Source organism: Metopolophium dirhodum, chromosome 2 (genome assembly GCF_019925205.1).
Source record: "Metopolophium dirhodum isolate CAU chromosome 2, ASM1992520v1, whole genome shotgun sequence".
Classification (NCBI taxonomy): Eukaryota; Metazoa; Arthropoda; class Insecta; order Hemiptera; family Aphididae; genus Metopolophium; species Metopolophium dirhodum.
In genome coordinates, this window is record NC_083561.1 from 9022289 (window position 1) to 9042112 (window position 19824).

A 19824-nucleotide genomic window follows, 5' to 3' on the forward strand; every position below is an offset into this window, starting at 1 on the left:
ATAAGTTCTACTTATTGGTAGGTATCTCACGCAAAGTATGAATTTAGCAGTTGAAATTCATAACCCTTCTTATTTTTTAGTTTTGGACATTTAAATTTTATTTCGTGCTTTTCCTATCATAAATTCCTATCATACTTTTACTATAATAGCATTAATTTGGATTCTTTATTAGGCGGCTAAGGACTAAGGTAATAGGTACCTATAATGGTATTTGATTCTTGTTATAATAATATTAAAAATCTGTAATTGACTTAGATTAAAAGTATGCCTATTTTAAGTTACAAACTAGTTAGGTAGGTTACAAGCCTATATTGAGATTGACTATTTATCTAAATATTTTGCAAATAGTTTATTTTAAATCATGGTTATTAAATAATTCTTAAAGAATTTTAACTGCTAAATTCATACTTTGCATGCGATATTTACTAATATAGGGAACTTATGGTTCAAATTTCAAGTTATAAATGTTAGTTATAAATGTATTTAGCTCTTGTTACTTAAACCTTTACCAATTATTTCAATTACAAATTTAATGCAGATTTTACTAAACTTTAGAGGGCCATAGTTAATAAACTAGTGAACGAAATTATTGTTGATTATCAGAAAAAAAAGCTTTACCAGAATCCATTAAAAAATATAGTAGTAGCAATTTGAAAAAATTAAGTTGATTTTGCTATTAGTACACCTGCGTGTTTAAAATTTTTGAAATTGTTATAAAAAAATTACCTGTTAAAAATAAAGAAACACGTCTTTTATCGTTTTAACAAAATTCCATGTCATCGATCCATAATCGTTATAAAACCCCGCATACAATGATATAAGATACACCCTGTATATATTACAGTAATAAACGGAAGAATCATTCAAAAATAGCCCTATATTTGCCTATATTATTAAATTATTGGATGACGATCCAGCAACCGGCTGCGGCACTGGCGTTTTACTTTTATTAATTTACAAGAATTATAGCTAAAGCATAATTGCTGTATTCATATAAAATCCTAGCTTAGGCCAAAGGGACGACTGCTTCCATCCCACACCCTTAAGCCCGCCTTCTGGATAGGTACCTATAACATGGCCATATATAAATTCATTATTTTGCATAAGTCCCTATATTGTATATGGGGATAGATAAACGTATAAACGATTAACGTAAACGTATAAAGGATAAATAATTGCTTATAGGTCTTCGATTAGGTATACCGTCTGGATCGACCCCATCCCTTATTTCTAGCGTGTGGATTAATTGGAGTAATTTCTGTAGTGCAGAAACTGTGTGTGACGCACGAAAAACACAATTGATACTGGATGAGCTGCAGTGACACTGTGACGTCACCTATCGATACTTTTATTATTATTATGATTATTATTTGTTGAAAGCGATACGATCAAATAACGTAATCAGGTGAAACACTGCGGCACATGCGGTGGCCCGGAATCACATTTACACCGATATAAAATTTTATATTATGTTATAATGTATAACATATAAAGGATAATATGTGATAATCCATACTTAACATAGTACGCTCGTTTTATCATTTATTTTTTGTGATTTAGTAAAAAGGATATTCAAATAAATATAATATTACAGAATGTCTACCTATTATCATATTTTTTTGTATTATTATTATATTTGATTAGTGATATTATGGTTTTTAAAAATATTTTTCCACACAGTTATTGTATGTATTTTTAATTTAGAAATTACTTTAATACAACATATTAAAAATTTAGCACAAAGTGCACTGTGCTATATAAATACATTTTTATTTTTAAAAATTATACACATTGACTGACGAAACTAGTATAGCGCATTAAATGCGTCACATTGCGTATTAGGTACATATAAGATTGGTCCATATATTTAGTACGGTGTATGAAAAAATTATAATACACTACAAACGTACACGCACCTTAGCACCTGTTGTCACCTTGAAAACGTCGGGATTATAGGCACCCAAGCGATGGCAATGGAAGCTCGTAAGTAACATTCCTGAGTGATTTTTTTATACTTTTAATTACAACGAGCCACTATATGGATGGGTAGTATAGTTGTAAGTTAGAACTTAGATTATATAGATATCTATACCACCTATATCGAACGAATATACCTACGAGTTACGAAGATAATGAAAATTACTAGAAAATGTCAACATAAACGTACTTTTATACATTTTTAGGTAAGTACCTACTTAAATAGTTATATCATATAACAAATCAAATACAACTCTTAATACAGGGTGGGGCACTAAAACAGCCAATTTTCGGAGTTAAATTAAAAATTAATTATTAATATATTAGAGCAATCAAATATACACAAAATGCCATCTATTTAAAAATTAAAATTTCTTTAAGATGACCGCCTCGCCTCTTCTATTGTCTTTGTACTGGATCATTACTAAGGGCTAATGTTAGGTTAGCTTAAACTTTTTAACTCGTTAATGCCCACTCTTGCAGGTTTTGATTGTGTTTGGAATATCTCTGCAGTGCATAGACGTGACTAATGGAAACTAATTTATTATATATAACTTAAGTAATTAATATAGTACACATTTAATATTTGTATACCATCATAACTTTTATAACATGACACGTTACGAACTGATATAGTTAGCGATCGGAAACAATGTGTCCTCGCGATTACGTAATTTTGTCATACGCAAATAGGTTTGATAATAACGTGTGGATTGAAGGGTGGACGGCTAAAGAGTTTTTACCTGTATATACGATAATAATATTATGTATATATATGCCAGCTAGGCAATCGGAAAATGGTTGTGGGACGCGGTCGATGGACCTAACTTCTCAACACATCTCCGCAGGTAAACGACGATACCGTTGTCTAAATGACGGAAAGTCGATCGTGACCAACGCGCCCGTCCGTATTTACAAGTGTTGCATATTTAATAATAATGACAAAAGGATAAAAATGATAAAAAAGGACAAAAGTTTGTAGGTATATACGCAACGAAAACTGGGCTATAATAAAACTGTATGAAATGTAACCTAAAAATATGTCGAATGCGTTCGTTGGAAATAATAATAATAATAATAATAATAATAATGGCTGAGTACCCTTCACAGTCCCGATTTCCGAACACTAATAATAATCTGTTGATGTACTGTATAGGCACTAGACATTTGGAAAACATCGAGCTTTCGTGCGTATATATTAGAATATGTTTTCATATTAAAATGTCTATGGTAATAATAAAGTCGATCAAAAATTGTTCAAAAAGAGACCTTTGCTCGTAAAAGTTAAATACACTACAGTTGTTGACAATTTGAAACCGATATTCTATGGAAGTATAAAACAAATAATATCATATTGTATATTTTATTGCTTACGTCCCCGGAGTGAAGTAGAACAAAATGTATATAATAATCGTAGTACATATCCAATAATATATGATATTGTACTTATAGTGTTGAGACCACATGGTAAAAAATAAAAAGTCATATAGATTCTAGATCAAAATAAAGAAAAATCAATACATTTTATCAAGATAAAAGTGAAGTTAACGCAGTGGTTTCGATTGAGATTTTGGTCAAAATAAATAACAGGTAAAATATATTTATATTTTTAATAACATGACTATACATTTTTTCTATAATATTGATACAGAAAAAGTATCAACAACTTTCCAAATGTTTTCGAAAATTGATTATAATAGTTTATTATACTATTAATTTTGATTGTTGATTGAAAATAAAACAATACATTTATAGTGTGAAGAGTACCTATTTATAATGATTCAAATTTAGTATGTTTAGTTATCTACCTAATACCAAATATTTTATTACAATTTTTAAATAGGTATGTTGCACTATTTATATTTTTTACACTATGGTAATTAATATGAATTTATAATATACTCACTTGACTTGACCTGTACCGTAGAGGTCTTCGATATTTTCTTCGTACCTTTCTAGGACAACATACACACAATATCCGACCATATGCCCTAAAAAAATGTATATTTAGTAAATTAAATGTATTTAATAGACTTAATTATTATATAAATATACGTATGAACGTATTATTCAACCCTAAGTTACATGTTGGTTAAAGTCGTTCTCGATAGGTTCTACTAGATTTTTTTTTTATCAATAATTTATTGATTACATTTTTACCCTTTTTTTTGAATATTTATTTTAAAAACTAGGTACTTAGTCAGTACAAAGTACAAATTATATCCTAATTTATTTTACTAAGCCCAATTTAATAATGCAATACATATATTTCATATATATATATATTTTAGCTTCTGAGCTTCTGATGAATGTATTGATTTTACAATGATGTGTGTTTTTTTTTTTTATTTTTTATTTTTTTTTTTATTTTTTTTTTATTTTTGTGTCTGTCATCACCTTTTAGGACAGTAAAAGTGCTTGGATTTTCTTCAATAGTAACTTTTCTGATAGGAAAGTGAATCTAGTTGGTACTTTGGGGGGTCAAAAGTAAAAATTTCCCAGTAATTTTCACAAGCGACGTGAAAAACAAAAGAAAAATTAAGGAAAAACGGGAATTTTTACGCAAAATCTGTTTTCGAGAAAATCGATTTTGGTTTTTGGTGTAACTCTAAAACAAATGACCGTAGGGACATGAAATTTTGACTGAATGTTAGCACATTTATAAAACTTATTGATATGTACAACTTAATCTAAGGAAACCATTGTATTATTTATAAGTGACTAATATTTTTTTTTTTGTTCCAAGCTAATAACCTAGTAGTTGATGCAGTACCATGAACCCAACACAAACACTCCACCACACTCCGTGAAAAAAATGGCTCTAAAAGTTGTGATATAATTTTATAGGTAGGTATTTTATAGTCTTTGAACTATAGATAGTATTTATGTTAAAATAATCTGCTAAAAAATTGATAGTAAAATCAAGCTAAGTTAAATGAAATTAAAATGATTCGAAAACTACACCATGCACTTCTACGTACAATTTCCAATTAGATTATTATACTTTCAAACTTCATTATTGAACTACAAATTTGCTATGCTTTCTCAACAAATTTTTTTCATGAACCATGTTGCTTTCTGTAATATTATGGTCCGGCAGTTTTCGCGTGTATTTTGCTTATATGTGTATTATAAGGCACACTTTTTTTTTATACTTAGCGTGACCCTACCAGGTTGTTGGATAAAAAAAATTATTATTATTATTATTTTAATTTAATTATGTTGAATTATTACTTTCTGAACTTGAGTAGAAGGCTTAAACTAAAATTAAGAGTTTCCAACACGTCACATGAAAAGAGGTACCTATATATTGTTACTAAAAATTCTAATTTTTAAATTTAATAATGACTATTATATTTAATAATTTATAATTTTGAGTAAGTGAATTTTTCATTTAATTTTAATTCAAATGTGATTACTTATTAGTTATTGTATTCTATTTGTTTTGGAATTAAAAATAAATTACAATTAGACCAGTTTGTTGTATATTTTGTTTATGAGATGACTCGAATTTTCTGTCTCTTATTTTAGAACACAACGCCATTTTTCACAAGATACCATCCATTATCAGTTTTTCAACGCCGATGACAGTGATGGACTTTGCGATATTATTTAGGCTGCTAGTACTCAAAATAGGTGGATAATCCCGTACTCAGTCATTTACACTACTCTCTCCTTTCTTAAATGATTGTTCTCTAAACGTTAGTAGACTTCCGTAGTTTTTTTATTTTTTTGTTTCAAGGTACTATAACGAATTAAAGTAACCAAATTAACCCTCACTAACTCTCCTTATTTTTTCACTACAAAAGAGCATAATTACATCAAATTTATTTATAACATTATTAAGATCGTTAAAATTAAACGTAAAAAAAAGGCTATACAATTATATTATAATTTAAAAAAGTATTATTCAATCATAAAATTATCATAATTTATGCATCCAAGTAGTCAAAACAATGTGAATTGCACTAAAAGAAGAAAAAACCTTGCACTCCTATATAAATTAAAAAATATAGATTTCAAGTTATTATTGAATTATTATTTTTGTTCTCATACTTGATAAACTAACCATTTGCGTGTAAATTAAATACGCTTTGAATATAATACCTATGCTTCAATAAGCAATATTAATGCAAACAACCTTTATAAATGTAAGCAAGTACTTAAATATATATTTATAAAACAAATATACTACTATATTATTTTTGAATTCTATACAAATATTAAAATATTATTTTATTTTTGAAATGTATGCTTTTTAAATTGTTTTGGTTAATGTTTTTAATAGTGAAAAACTAAAAATTTCTTACGTAGTTTCTCTGTATATGTACATAAAACATACGACACTTAAAAAATATAATATTTTCAAACAACGTAAATCTTAATAATTCTATTTCAATATTTTGCTGTTTGCGATCGAAATTTGAAAAGACACTCATACTCGTGAGCCACCTCCACCAAAATCCTGCATATCTTATGTTTTCTTATAATTTATGCTTTTTGGAGAGTGGAGACTTAAATCATATTATTTAATACCTAGAGATAAAACCTAAACATTATTTGATACGCATATTTATAAATTATAACAGTATCAAAAATATTTCCGTTTTTTGTCCGTTTTCATATGATGGTAATAGAACATAGAAATATCCAGAAAGAGCATTTATAATTGTGACTTTCAGATTAAATATGTACACATCATAGTTATATATATATTATTCTTATAACATGTAGCAAATAAATTTTCACATACGACAAATACAAACTCTCGAATTCATCCAGACCAAAAAGAACTATTCATAAATTATTTATCAAAAATATTGTTTAAAATGAATCAAGTTCGTTATATAGTACAATATTTATTTATTATGTCCTCCAAAACAAAGGATAGTTTTAACTAATGATTTTTTAAATTTTTGAAGTACAGTTAGAATATTAAATAACACGTTTTTTGCCATTTTTTTTATAATTGAATACGTACGCAGAGGAATCGATTTTTTTTTTTTAATTGTATAGTGTACAATTTAGTTGAAACTATTATTTTAAATTATCCATTATTCGAATAATAATTAAATTTTACATACTTGGTATTGTTTTAGAACTGTAATAATTGTTATATAAATGAAAGAAAATAATATATAATATAATATTAATAATAAATATACTTTTCAAGCCAAAATTAACCTCTCAACCACTTCAAACAATTATTAAACTGAAGTTGTTTTCACCGTAGTGTCCCTTGTACACATAATCTGCCTACCTATTGGCTATTACGGGTATTTATTTACATTTATCCTGCCTAAATTTTAAACATACCTAACTATTAAAATACTTATCAAAAATTAGTAATTCAGTTTTTTAAATATTTAAATAAATTAACGTTAAAATATTATTGTGTTTTATATTTTAACAATTTATTATAATTAAATTAGTATGTATAAATTGCTAACATCAAGCTAATTTCAAATAATTTAAATTAATTTTGAGCCTGTAAACTGCTTCGTATATACGTTTTTATTTCGATTCTTGCTAAATGTAGGTAGTTTCATTGCATCTATACTAAATATTGAGGGCCGATTACCTAACATTCGTTGCACTTATTGTAGGTACACTTTCATTCACGAAATATAATATGCCGCCGATTCCAAATATAAAACCTCAAACGAAAAAAAAAATTTTATAATATCAACAACACTAATATGCATAGTGTGACTATTTAATATTATTATTAATTTTGATTTGGAATAAAAATATATTCATTACTGTTTGAACACTAACTTCAATATACGAATCAGTGAACGACACTAATAGTTAATAGTTATACTCTTAAAAAATAATAATGCATGAACAATAAAATGGGATACGTAGTATTCTTTTTTTTTGCTACTGTCTTTAGAATTTGTTATAAAATCGATTATTAATTAAATACTTTCTTTATAGTTAATACATACAAATAAATAATAATGAGCTAAAGAAAGTTAGAAATGTCTATTATAAATTTGTAACGAATAGTGAATAATATGTTGTTAATATAATTTTAATAAGTAGTTGATATACCTTATATTTTGTTAAAAGTTGACAAAATGTTGTCTATAAGTTATCGATGATTATGAAAAAACATATTTTTATGATCCTATAATATAGAGATGAATAAAATAAATTGAACCGAATTTCAATTTTGAAATTAATTTCCTAGTGTTAGATATTATTTCTATCGGAGTGAATTCGAAAAATGAATAATTCACGTTTGGATGCATTTGTCAACAGATTTATCACCCACTGATTACTCCCCCATATTGTATGCATCAGTCATTTGAATGTTTAAATTTAGCCAGTCAGACACTGTTAAAAGTAAATAAATATTATGTATTGTATTATGATTGTTATAATATGTAGGTATACACTATAAACATTACGTATAACACCACGTGTTTATGTACCACGTGGTCTTCACGTAGCCACATCACTATATTAAATATTATGATCTCCATTGATTTTTGTCATTTTAAGACTGTTTTTATATTCATTGAAGAAAAAAATCACAAACGTAACAGAATGAGAAGACACACAAGTTGAAATGATACCCATTATCAATACGTTATTGGTACGTTATTGAACACCGAAGAAATGTGTCTAACAAAAATACACATTAATGTATTTATCATTTCAAAGAATGTTTTGTTTGGAAAAAAAGGAGACAGCAGAGATTTATGAAGGTAATTCAATATTTCATTCAAAAGATGCGGAAAAAGCTGATGAGACTTTTAAAATGTTTATAAAAATAGATTGAAGACGAATTATTGTAAATTATATTTCGTGAAATAAGAAAACAATTTTTGTTGTAGGTTTGCATTGTTTTTTTTTCTAGAATTCAGTATCAGGGATGGATATACGAATGAATCCATGAATATAATATAATATTCTTAAAAACTTTTGAAAAAATCATAAAGTTTTAACAACTGTCGTGAATTGTTGTAAATGTATTTACTCAATCAAATTAAACGAATGACAACAATGACATACGTTGTAATCTAACATAGGTAGCTGAAATATAATGTCGTCAAACTATTAATATCAAAACTTCAAAAATCAGTTTGAATCTATAAACATTTGCTTAAATATTTTCAAAAATTATTTTTATAAACATATTATGTTGAAAACCGTGCATTTATGGTTCTTAACAAAAACCACTGAACAATTTGTTAAATATAATTATTTCAGTGAAGAAAAAATATGAAAAAAAGTGGGCAAGTAAAAAAGCTCCGCTGTGCAGTAAGTATGCCAAGTGTTTCGCTCATCATTGAATATGTTTCGGTGATGGATGTAAAAAATTCGAATTCAATGATAAATCGTCTCAAACAAAAAACTTTTTTGATGCTGTCTGTCAGCCTATATTATACTAAGTATATTTTATTATATATTTATATTGCCACTATAGTAACTTATTTTACTATTAATAATATACGGTATATTGAATTATTTTTTGCGAAAACATTGTTTTTATTTTACTTCCTAGTATATTATATTTATATCTTATATATTTGTTATACACTTTTGAGTTATTTACCGACTTGACTAAGAGCATAATGAATAAATTATTAGTATGAATAGGTAATTGTTTAAAATTAATCAAAAAATGTTGAAAATGTCATTGTGTATATTAAAATATTATAACAAATAGTTAGGTTATACGTAAGAATTTTAAGTTGGCATGAATAATATTTTTGAATCACAACAAAATAACTAAAACCGTTATTCATTGTCAAGAGTTTAGTTTTTAATGTCTATAAAAAGAGCTGTGACAGTTTATTTTTTTAAATTTTGGTTTTCAGTAATGTTTTTTGAATTAATACAATATAGATTTTGTCCAAGGCCAGTTTTGGACAATTGTTGGAATTCCCGTTTTTTCTCATATTTTTTTTGTTGATTTCAATTACTAAGATAACCACCGGACATTTTTACCTCTATGCCTAAAATAACTAGTTGATATTTCTAGAAAAGATATCGAAATTTAAGATTGAAGCATTTTTTACAACAGTTTAAATAAGTGTTGAAGACACAATAAAAAAAATACAAACATTATTGTAAAATCAATACATTCATCGCTTCACTCATAATTTATAAGGATTTTATGGATACACTATGATTATATCATTAAATGATTACAAAACATTACACGTATTATATTCGTACAATACATTTAATAGGTTATTGACATAAATACAACGACTCTCTTATTACATTATAATAAATTCATTATAAAACCAATGATATATAAACAAATTAAATTAGGTTTCGTATTACATTTTAAAAATATTATACATGGTAATGTTAAAATAATGTTAAATGTGTAATGCATATTATTTGAAATTTAACCTTTTAACACATTAGTAATACAAAAATGATTTATTAGTTTTTTTTTCATCAAAGACCTGCTATTTTTCAGTTTTTTTAAATTTAAATAAGAATGCAGCCAGCTTGAGTTACTTGTACAATAATATGACGACACTTCGATACACATAGGTATCTAATTAGTTTAGTTATTTAATTATCTTTTACTTGACATTTTATATTTTAATAACTTAGTTTAAATTATATTATTAAACAAATTAAGCAGTAAATAAATATTTGATTAATATTTAACTAAGTTACTTCGAGAGATAATTTAATTTAAAAGCTTTTAAATATATATATTTATTGATAAGACGTTTATTTTATATTTTAAAATAAATAATGATTTTTAATTTATTATTCAATCATTAAAATTAAATATTATATATCTTATAATTAATTTCAAATTTATATACATATATATTTTTTTCTAATTATATTGAAGTAAATTATTAAAACATATCAATGAAACAGTAACTATTAATTACAATATAGCTTACATATTTTTTTTGAAAAGAAAAATAATATGTAAGACGTAAGTAATATCCAACAGTTCAACGGTAGGGTCACGCATAGTATTAAAGAAAAGAGCGCCTTAAAATTCACACATAGGCAATGCAACAGGTGAAAACTAGCTGGGTTTAATTACAGAAAGCAACACTATTCACGACAAAAATTTCTTGAGAAAGCATAGCAAATATGAAGTTAAATAACGAAGTCGGAAAATACAATCATCTAATTGGACTTTTTACGTAGAAGTGCATGCTGTATTTTACATTGTATTTTTTCACTGTATTTTTCTCTTATTGTTAACAATATCAACAGGGTTAAAGGCAATTTAACTAGCAATTAATGTAGCAAAAATGTAATGTTTTGTTATATATTTCCCGAGGCTCGCATTACAATACACTATCCGACACCAATGGCAACTAATATACAAAAAAATAAATAATAATAATTGCTACTATTACTATTATAATCTGCAACCAATGGCAACTATTTATAAACATATAAACTTATTTTATAAAATAATTTAAAAAGATTAAATATTATTGTAGAACCAATATGTTCTCGAAATAATAAGATATTAACTACAAATGAGTGGTACTATACCAACAAAAACACTTAGCTTAGCGACTTAAGTTAAACATTTAAAAATACTATAGCATAATGAGTACATACATGATAATATAGTCAATTTTATTATCATTGAAATAGGTAGTGTATTACCAATCAGTGTTTTAAAGTCACCAAGCTAAGTTCAATTATTAGCTGACTATTTGTACATAAATTATATCTATAGTTTTAGCTATAAAATTATATCACAAATTTTAGAGCCGTTTTTTTTTTATATTTAGCTTTTTTACACGGAGTTTGGCAAAGTGTTTTTGTTGGGATTTTATATTACGCTTAGAAATTGATAACTTTTTTATTGTTTAATTTTTAAAATTTAAATAAATCAAACATGTGTATTTTAGAACAAAAAAATTAAATTCGTTTAATCGTCATAATTTATTTACACAGTATTTATAAAGAATTTTAAACTTTTGTAAAACTATATGAATAATTAAAATACTAATAGATATAAAATAAATATAAACTGTACCTAAATGTGTAGTATTTGATACAGATTATTTTTCTTTCAATTTCTTAAAAATGCTAAAAAAAGCAACGACCCTACGGAAATCCAGTGGTTGAATCTACTTGAATCACGTATTTGATCATACTAAAAGAAAAATATTTCTTTAAATAATTTTTTAAGGTTTTTAATAATTTAAAATAAAAGATACCAAGTGAAATTTTTAGAGATCACTTATTTTAAATATTGTATTCAGACGATATTAATATAATTATATTCTAATAAGTCATAATTTTAATATTAGAGGTGAAAAACGTTTAAAAAAAATTTACGGTAGACAATTTTTTTTTATTATTATAATATTAGATAATTTAAGATCTTGAAAGATTCCACAAGTACATAAATATACATGTTTTTTTTTTGTTATAATTTCGTTTATAAAATTGTTTTTTGTTGATTTTAATTTTATTTATTAAGTTTATTATCTCCCTGATTCCTGAATGATGAAATTGGCAAAATACTTCACTTGTTATAATTATGATAAAATATTTTTAAGCTAAAATGAATCTATAATATTAACTCTAGCGAAGTTTTCTTGTTTTGTTTTTAAAATACTTAAGTGTACATTTTTTATTCATTACCTATATATTTTATACTTATCGTTTGAAAAACTGTCTGTCTTATTATACTAGTACTAATAGCCAAGCAAATGAAATGGTACAAAGAGTACTGGCTACTATAAATGATACACAAAGTCATGATACCAGATAAATCCATTCAATACATAGAACGTTGGTAATAATATATCACAAAATAAAATATTTAGGAAAAAAATGAAAAAAATGTGTACGGTGTATACCGCAAAAAGCTGTCGACACAAATTACCGACATATTTTATTAGCAGATAAACGGGACTGAGAAGGAAACAAATGCCTGACAAATAAATCATCACGAATCTAATGGAAGTGAAAAAAAAACAACAAACACCTAATAGTATCTTTAATTCATAAAAAACGATTATAATAATTTATAATATAGTTCCCCATATTATAAGTCAAATTAATTTGATACAAAATAAACTATTCTGGCATAGCACCAGCAGAGTCAAATACCAAGTGTTATTTACACTTTTAACAATATTATTATTTAATTAAAAGTTATTGAAAACATATTTAGATTATATTATTACATAACTGTTCAAATTAGAACAATAATTTATATTAAATTTAACTGTATTATGGGAAAAACATTAATGCATTGACTATATACGTATCCATCATATTATATTTTAAACATAAAACTTACAATTTATTTTATTATATACAAGATAAGGACGTGTTTAAAAAAATAATAAAAATAAACTGCTTCAAAGCAAAGTATATTGTAATCGTGTCTTGTACGTGCATTTAATGTTAAAATAAGAAATTTACGCTTTGTGTTATATTTGGTTTATTTCTTCAATAGATGTAACTTTAAAAAATATATAGTTATATATGTATATGATTTTATATCCTGGACTAATGAATCTACTTTACCAGTGTAAATATTTTTTACATGGCAATTATAGTAAATATCATGAAAAAAATTACTAGCATGATGTTTTAGATAATCATCTGGTACGCAAATATATTTTAAAAACACCTCTGTTGGCATTACATACTGAAAATTAGTTCTTAAAAAACGCTGTTAATTACATACAGTCATAGGAAAAGAAATAACAATATATTCTAGCCTCAAATGTCTATGATATTTTGAAATTTGACCACACTTAATTTTTTCTTGTAATTATTTAAAACCTGAGGATTAAAGTAAAGTAAAAAAAGTAAAAACCATTATGCTTGTACTTATACTATTTTTAAAAAATGTGTGTAATTTCGATATTTTTTAATAATAAATTGCTATAAGAAAAATTTGTGAGAAACCCTAAAATACAGATGTAGTCCTACTATCTATACCATATTCAAGCTTTATGTTTATGTTTATTATCAGAACTTACCCTCAACGTAGAATATTGAAATTGTGTACTGCTTTTAAAGAGATGACGTCACACACACACACACACACACACACACACACACACACATACATGCACACATAAACCCACATTATCGTAAAACAAACACCTTGACGCCCTACTCAGAATCTAAAATGTACACAAAGAAAAAAAATAATATGATGAATAATAATAATAATGTAATAATTATTAATGTGTCAAAAGATAGTAGGTATACTATAAGTTATTATTCAATACAGTTATGTACCCATATTGCCTATTCATTGTGCCGTATTACAAAGTATTTTAAAGTATTTATAACTATATATTATAATGTTACATATCAAAAGTTTATAATATAAGACCTGATAAATTTTTTTAATTTAGAAATAGTTAATTTTATTTTGAATACTTAGATAAAACTGTTTGATTACAAGTATATGACACAAGCACAATAGTAGTTTATTGTAATCATAATTTTTGTTAACTTATATGGTAATACAATTTTGTTATAATTTAGTGGTAACTTTGATGATTTAACGAATGGTAATTATTATCTTTATAATAATTTAATTTCTGAAGTAAGAATTCCGAATATTACATGGTACAAACGTATAAAGCTCAAACTGTTAATTCATTTTTGTTTTTTTTCCAAGGGTTTATTTAACAGTTCATTATTCTATTCATTGGGTTGAATTTGGGTTTTCGCCAAAACATTCAACTCGAGTGGGTTTCTCGAATAATGGGAATATTATAGGTATATTTAATGTGTTATTCAAAGCTTACAAATTAATCGGTGGTATTTGTACCATTCAACTTTACCGTTCAACAGTAAGACAAACACTACTAGTTACTTATTAAAATGCATAATATATAGAATATAGATACATCAAATTTTTAGACGTATCTTACAAATATAATATTTTTCAACAATATACATTATAATAATAATGGTATATTTATTTTAGGTTTGTACGCTTTTACAATAAGTATAATAATCATCGAGAGAAACACTTAACTATATTATTACGTTTAAAATGCATGCCAAAGTTGAATAAATAAAGAAGAAGAAGAAGAAGGAATTTTTATCGGAATATATTATGAAATTTTAATCATTATAGACTATAGTCACATTTTGCCGAGAAATTCTGTTTGGTTTATATCTAAAAACTTTCAAACTTCAATTGACTTGAGTTTATTTCAATCAGAGAGTCAGAAAACGGGACTTCAAGTTCGTGTGTTTTTATTAGACGTAAATACATTCGACTACCTAGCTAATTTCACTCCGAACTAGTAGGCTTCTGATTGGGAGATATGGGGTGAGATTGTGGGTCCACTATCGATAGATATAAGGGTTAGTATGGTTGGGGAAATTTAAGGTTAACTGCGTACAAGCTGCTCGCATAACGACATACCATAAATTCATGTCCAATCCAACTGTCTCATCCAATCCCGTCAAATTAATAATCGGCTCTCGAGGCTCGGAAATTTATTTAAAATTCTTCGTCATCAAGTAGACCACGTCCACGTCTCGCCGTGGCTGAACGTCGTCCATGCCCCTCCGCTTTTGACTATCTTACGCAAACAGCAGAGACCCATCGGTCACCGGTAGACCGTTTTGTCAGACAATAAAAATTTGGTTAAACACTTCCCGTGACAAAGCGAAACGATTCAAAACAACATTCTTCTCAAGTGTTATAAACGAACCTGTAAACCAACCAAATATTTGATAATGCGATCGAGTGATAAAATGTATTATATTATATTGTTCGAAATTCTCCTATGTAATGATAGCAGTTAACAAGTTGGAATTCATACATGGGTCTATTACCTAATAATAACAGTTTTCATCTCGACAGAAAGTTAGCTAATTAACTAAGTTCATTCAATATAACTTATTATTGTTTTTAATTTTTGTTATTGCAGTAATTATTAATCACATTCATATATTTTTTAATTAATTATTTAGTCAGAATATACTACTCATAACGTTGTGTCCATGAAAAGTTTTTTTTATTGATAGTTATTTGTTTTTTTTTCACGATTAGAGTCGTAGGTACCTAGTACCTACTAACAATAAAATTAAAATTGACCTCTTTAAAGTAGGTATATGCAAGTATTCAATCTGTGAGATTACTATAAAAAAGTTCTTTGATCCTTTTCTGAGAAACCTTATAATTCTAAAAAGGGTTCACAGAAAAACAAAAATACATTTGTAAGAATGATGTAACTTTAAAAAAAGTACGACCCGAATTCACTTTGAATCTAATATACAATTTTTATTTTTATTTTGATACATATTATAATTTATTGATCTAACTACCTACGCAGATTTATTTACTTTGACTTTCAAATATAGTGATTACTGATTAAACACATATCTAATTATGACTTCTCTAATAATTCTTAGAGGTATAATAGGTATAAAATGCAATTTTTTTACATTTCTGTACGTTTTAAATTATTTCATTTACGATGCAGAAAATCGTTAATCATATACATGAAAATATACATGTACATATAATATGCAATATTAGGTAGGTACAACGAATATAATATCATACATGTAATAATCCTGCAAATTTCCATTTATTTACATTAAGATTGATTCAATTATTTGCTCTAGACAGATGTATGAACTTCACCATTTGATAATGTATGTAATATCGTTTGAATCAAAGCTTTTAACTCCTGCAGTTACAACTGAAATTATAATTGTACACGTACCATTTCCTATATTTATAAAATTTTATATTTACTTTTTATATACAACACCAAGTCAAGTGCCACTAGTGGGTGGCTTCTTATCAAGTACTCATGTATTATAGCCTTTATCAAATATGCTTATTGTGCATCAACTGTACTGATTGTATATATTATTGTGTAAAATAAAAAAAAAACTTTTTAAATTAAATATTATAAATTATATTGTATCACAAAATACAACAAAGTTGTAATTTTAATATATTGAAGTTACAACTTACTACTGAAATATTTAATACTCCTTGTTTATTCTAACGTGATATATTGTAATATAATATACAATAGATTAATTATGTCTTAAAATAAAACATTTTCTTTGATGAGTTAAATTCTTGATTTTCAGAATGTATTATTAGTGGTTTCTATTGTATATACCTAGGTACCTATTTAAATTGAGAAACAATTATTTAAGTAATTTTATTGTTATCTAATATTTTAGATTTTAAGTGGGGACATGGTAGCTAAAAATCTATAATATTCGACAATGGTGGTTAATTGTTTGTGGAAAATGTTATTTGGAACATCAACAGTTGTAGTAGGTACGAAGAAAAATGCAGAGAGTTAGGTATAAATATTATTTTTCATACTTTTTAGTTGATTGACATGTGAACTTAATCTTATATGTCAATAAAATGTATGATATTTGTTATATTTATTAGTTTTTAATATAGTTTATTTCATACAAAATAGGAACTTAAGTTAGTATTATTTAGCTAGTTTAGTTTAGCTCTTTATTAATGGTTATTATGTTATTGGTTAGTATTATTAGTAGGCAGGTAGGTATGTTTCATTAAGTACATATTGATGGTAAGCATTAATTTTAAAATTATACTAGCATTTTCTAATTTTCTATAGGTAGGTACATGCAATGATAATTTCAATACATTTAAATTAATTTTTTGCTATTGCTTTTTACATCACGAACCTATTCACACCGTTCTATGGTAAGTTGGTATTGACTCAATAGTTAACCTTTAGTGACGCGCGCGGGGTAATTATTTACCCCAGTCTATTTTTAAATTGCTTTCAAATATTCGTTGGTTTTTCCTCACTCATGCGGGTCATGCTATCTTATAGTCACTATCATACAACCATAAAAACGTAACAATCTGGATTTAATTACAATCAGTACGTGAGTAATCGTTGACTAAATTGGTTGTGTTTGTAGTTCGGTAAAAATTTACCCCGCGCGCGCTTATTTTTATTAAATTATAGTCGTTTTTTGTAAGTATGGACGAATTAGAACACCGTCGTATTGCATGCCTATTGGATGACATAAGTGACGAGGAATTGTGGGGTGGTACATCTTCCACTGACGAATGTTCACCCGATGAACATTTTGATGTATTAGAAACTTCGAACACCGAACAATCAGGAGAATCGACCGATGATGAGATTCACAATGATATTCAACAAACACTATCAGCAGATTGCGAATCTTATCATGAATCTGACGATGAAATTCCACTGAGTATGCGTGTAGGGTGTTTTTATGGAAAAGATGGGACAAAATGGAATCGTCGTAAGCCAAATCTGAGAACAAAAAATCCAAGTTACAATAAGATAACTGAAAAACCAGGTGTGACTAATTTGGCAAAAAATGCAAAAACTGAAATTGACGCGTGGTATATTTTTTTTACGGGTCCTATGATTGAACATATAGTGTTCTGTACAAATATATATATCGATAAAATTAAGTCAAATTTTACCAGAGAAAGAGATGTAGCTCATACAACCACACTGGAAATAAAAGGTTTACTTGGTTGCTTGTACATGATTGGTAAGTAATAATAATTTATATTATAGTTTTATAGTTATAATAATTATAAATTTGTATACGTTACACATCTTGTAATACATTATTATATGATACTGCCCTGCTAAGAAAAGTTCCGTAAAAACCAATAATATATAAGTTTTGAGTAAAATTCAGTTTCGTATTTTTCATTTTTTTATACCTATATAATATTATATTATTATTATATAGCATTTTATTGTGTAACTATTTTCTGTTGCACGGCGGTGTATACGTTGGCCATTAGTAGTTTTTTATTCAATGCTAAACATCGGTGGACTAAACGCACAAATTATTTTCCAAGAAAATACTTCAATAAGAAAAACAAGACTTGTATTTTTGAAGACATTAGCTCGTCAACTAATGCAAGAACAAATGGAATATCGTTTGACACTGGATTGTTTGCCAAAACAAATAAAATTAAGACTAAATGAATACTGCAACATAACAAGACCTAACGTGGGGGAAATACAACGTGTACGAGCTTCTGGAAGATGTACTTTTTGTGACCGCTCAAAAGATCGTAAGGCTACAAAAGTATGTACTAATTGCGCAAGGCTCATTTGCAGAGACCATATAATAGAGACTTGCCCTGACTGCTTTGAGGCTTCATAGTTTTAATAATTTTAAATTTTAAGGAAATAAAAATTATGTATTTGTAAACAAAGATTATTAAATATTTTTTTTTTTTATTAAAATTTGTAAAACACGCATGAAATTAATTAATATATACTTAATTAATTTAATAAGAAAGTTATTTTATAAATTGTAATTTAAAATCTGCAATAAATAGTCTATAATAACTGAATAATGTAAAGAAAAAAGTGTTTTTATATTAACGGAAAATAATTACCCCACGCGCGCAACTATATGGTCTGATACCGCGCGCGTCACTAAAGGTTAATAACAATAATACATTATAATTAATTATTATAATATTATTAAATACTAATAAATAATAATATATATATAATATATAAATAATATTAATATAATAAATACAATGTGTACGGCAAAAATTAATTCAACCTAACATTAATACACTAATAGTAAAATTAATATTACTATAATATCAATATAAGTATATCATAAAAAATACTTGGTAATATAGACCGTCTACGTTTAGAGTTTTTTTTCATATGCAATGATTTATTTATGTTTTGAATTTATTATTGAATTCAAATTTTACCCATACATTACCGTGAAATCCTCAATGACGAGGTACATTCGACACCTACCCCCCCCCCCCCTACAGCAGAGCGGTCAAATACTTTCCCCCTTTTGTTTGTATTAAAATTGTTAAAATTGTTTTAGAAATTCGCTTGT

At 26.3% G+C, this 19824-nt stretch overlaps 1 protein-coding gene across 1 annotated transcript in view; it reads right to left on the reverse strand.

Moving 5' to 3' along the window:
- Nucleotides 1–19824, reverse strand: part of LOC132938459 (dopamine receptor 2) — a 156775-nt gene that overhangs the window by 41266 nt on the left and 95685 nt on the right. The window contains exon 3 of the mRNA XM_061005307.1: nucleotides 3884–3968. Coding sequence (XP_060861290.1) covers nucleotides 3884–3968 — 85 coding nt within the window. The remainder of the gene's footprint in view (nucleotides 1–3883; nucleotides 3969–19824) is intronic.